This window comes from Chanos chanos, chromosome 4 (assembly GCF_902362185.1).
Source record: "Chanos chanos chromosome 4, fChaCha1.1, whole genome shotgun sequence".
In the NCBI taxonomy this organism is placed as follows: Eukaryota; Metazoa; Chordata; class Actinopteri; order Gonorynchiformes; family Chanidae; genus Chanos; species Chanos chanos.
In genome coordinates this window covers 4,530,228-4,532,528 of record NC_044498.1, presented here as the reverse complement: position 1 = coordinate 4,532,528, position 2,301 = coordinate 4,530,228, and the positions used below count along the sequence as shown (strand labels likewise).

At 45.7% G+C, this 2,301-nt stretch overlaps 1 protein-coding gene across 1 annotated transcript; it reads right to left on the bottom strand.

Annotated features, from left to right (window-relative positions):
• Window positions 1-211: 211 nt before the first annotated feature.
• On the bottom strand, window positions 212-1,216 carry gpr6 (G protein-coupled receptor 6). Its single transcript, XM_030772787.1, has one exon. The coding sequence runs from the start codon at window positions 1,214-1,216 to the stop codon at window positions 212-214; it is 1,005 nt and encodes a 334-aa protein (XP_030628647.1).
• Window positions 1,217-2,301: the final 1,085 nt, after the last annotated feature.

Sequence of the window (2,301 nt, the reverse complement as noted above, 5' to 3'; positions counted from 1 at the left end):
CTTTATCGGTCACAACGGTCTCTTGTTCACAGCATCTGAGAAAGACCCTTCGTTCTCCAGAGTCTCGGTAAAGTGCAATCGCGCAAACATGTGGCGTTGAGTTCACAATTTTCTTTTAAGAGCAGACAGGACCAACTTTACAACTTGACTGTTGAGGGGAAAAAAAAAAAAAAGACATTCAGATATTTCAAAAGAAATAATTCAGTCTTAGTCACACCTCGCTCGGTGATCTCGAGCGATAAGACATGTTGGTCTGAAAGCAGCCACAGAAGAGCACGCAGAGCGAGCGCTGAATCTCGGAGTTCCGGTAAGCGTAAATGATTGGGTTGATCATGGAGTTATAAGTCGCTGGTAGTAGCGTGGCGTACGTGTACACAGGAGGGTATTCTCGCTCGCCCACCAAGCAGTAGATTGCGAAGGGCAGCCAGCTCGCGCCGAACGTGCCGAGGATAATCGCGAGAGTGGAAACTCCCTTCTTGGTGGCCACGTAGTGCGAGGTGGTAAAGAAATGCTGCTGTAGCGCGATCTGGTGCGCGTGGTGGCAGACGATTTTACAAATCTTTAAGTAGAGACTAAGCATTAGTATAAAGATGACAAAGAAGGACACCGCCAACAGCGTGACGTTGCTGCGTTTCAGTGGCCGTACAATACTGCACGAAGCTTCGTCCTCTAAACAGTTCCAGCCGAGAACTGGCAGCAACCCGAGGCAAAGTGACACTCCCCACGTGCCAACCAGCATCAGGTGCACATAGTGTAGAGTCTTCTCGGAGAAGTACGTCAAGGCGTTGTAGAGAGAGAAGTACCGATCAACAGTGATCGCTAAAAGGCTACTTATGGACGCGGTGAAAGAAGCCACCAGGAAACCGACAGTTATAAGGCTGATGGTCTGTGAGGAGATCAGATACTGGAATACAAAATTCAAAATTAATCCCATGCCAGCGAGCAAGTCGGCCGTCGCGAGGCTACCAATCAGCACGAACATGGGCGTGCGTAAAGTCGGAGTGTAGAAGATGATCGCCACCACAATAGCGTTCTCGCACGCGATCACGGTACCGGACAGGCACAGCATAATGTCCCAGGGGTTAACAGGGAAGTCCAGCGGAGCTGAGGAGGAGAGCTCGAGAGAGCTACCGTTGTGTTCGGCAGTTTCAGCTTCCCCCCACGCGCCTTGGGGTTCACCTGCCATGCTCTCGTTCCCCGGCACGCTCTCGTTCATCTCAGTCTCACTATCCACCTAGAGGGAAGATGTTCACATTTAATCTTAACATATTATCAGAAGGAGTCTAGAAAAAACCCCACTGTAAAACCTTCCTACATATTTGAGCCAATAAAATAGACTCAATTTTTAAATCAGAGACATAAAGCGAAATTCGTTTCCCTTTCCATCAAACTGACCAAGTTATGGTACTGCGTTTTCTTTTCTAAGTGTCTATTCAGTATAAACGAATGTACGAATTCATTGTCAATAAAATAATTATAAATAATACAACTTTGTTCCTCGAGCTCTTAGAAGTGACATAGTTAATGGAGCTGGCCGTGGTGCTGAACTCGAAAAGTTTTCCCACTGTATCCAGGTAGTTGTATTTGACACAAAATATGAATACATGTAAACTATTTCCCGATGTTATAGCAGGCGTTTGAAAACAGAAACACAAACAACTAAACGTTATTCTCTATAAATTAAACTTATATTTGCTCCATGCATTTTCTTCTTATCGCACATACCTTGTCCTTTACATGGAGGAAAACAGCAGGTATTAGAGTCAGCCTTATCAGAACTGTAAAACCAACGTTTCGTTCTCCAGGCGTCTCAGGTAAAATCCTTATTCCAGTTTTGTTTCCTGAACATGAGATCTGGCGTACACCGGAGCTACACCAAGCACTGACCGGACAGTTAGATAGATAGAGCAGAGTGTGACTGATGTTGGCGTCTTCAGTGCAGTCTGCTAATAAACGGCTGATAAAGTGACGTCAAGCCATCCCGCTCTGTCGCCGATTTCAGCCGAACTCGCGCCGTATTTCTGTGATTTCGCACGAGAGAGAGAGGGGGAGACAGTGAGTGAGAGGGAGAGAGAGAGTGTGTGTGTGTGTGTGTGTGTGTGAGAGAGAGAGAGAGAGAATTGCTGTGTGATCGCAAAAACACTCAGAGGTAAAGTATTTAAACGTCAATGTATCTCCACCTAAATCACTATAGAATGTACAAATTAAACAAGCGTGGTGATAGCTGAGTTGTGCTTTTGCAACGTGCTTAAAGTTGCACTCTATAATTCCCCATTTCGTCTTGAATAATGTTGGTTTAAG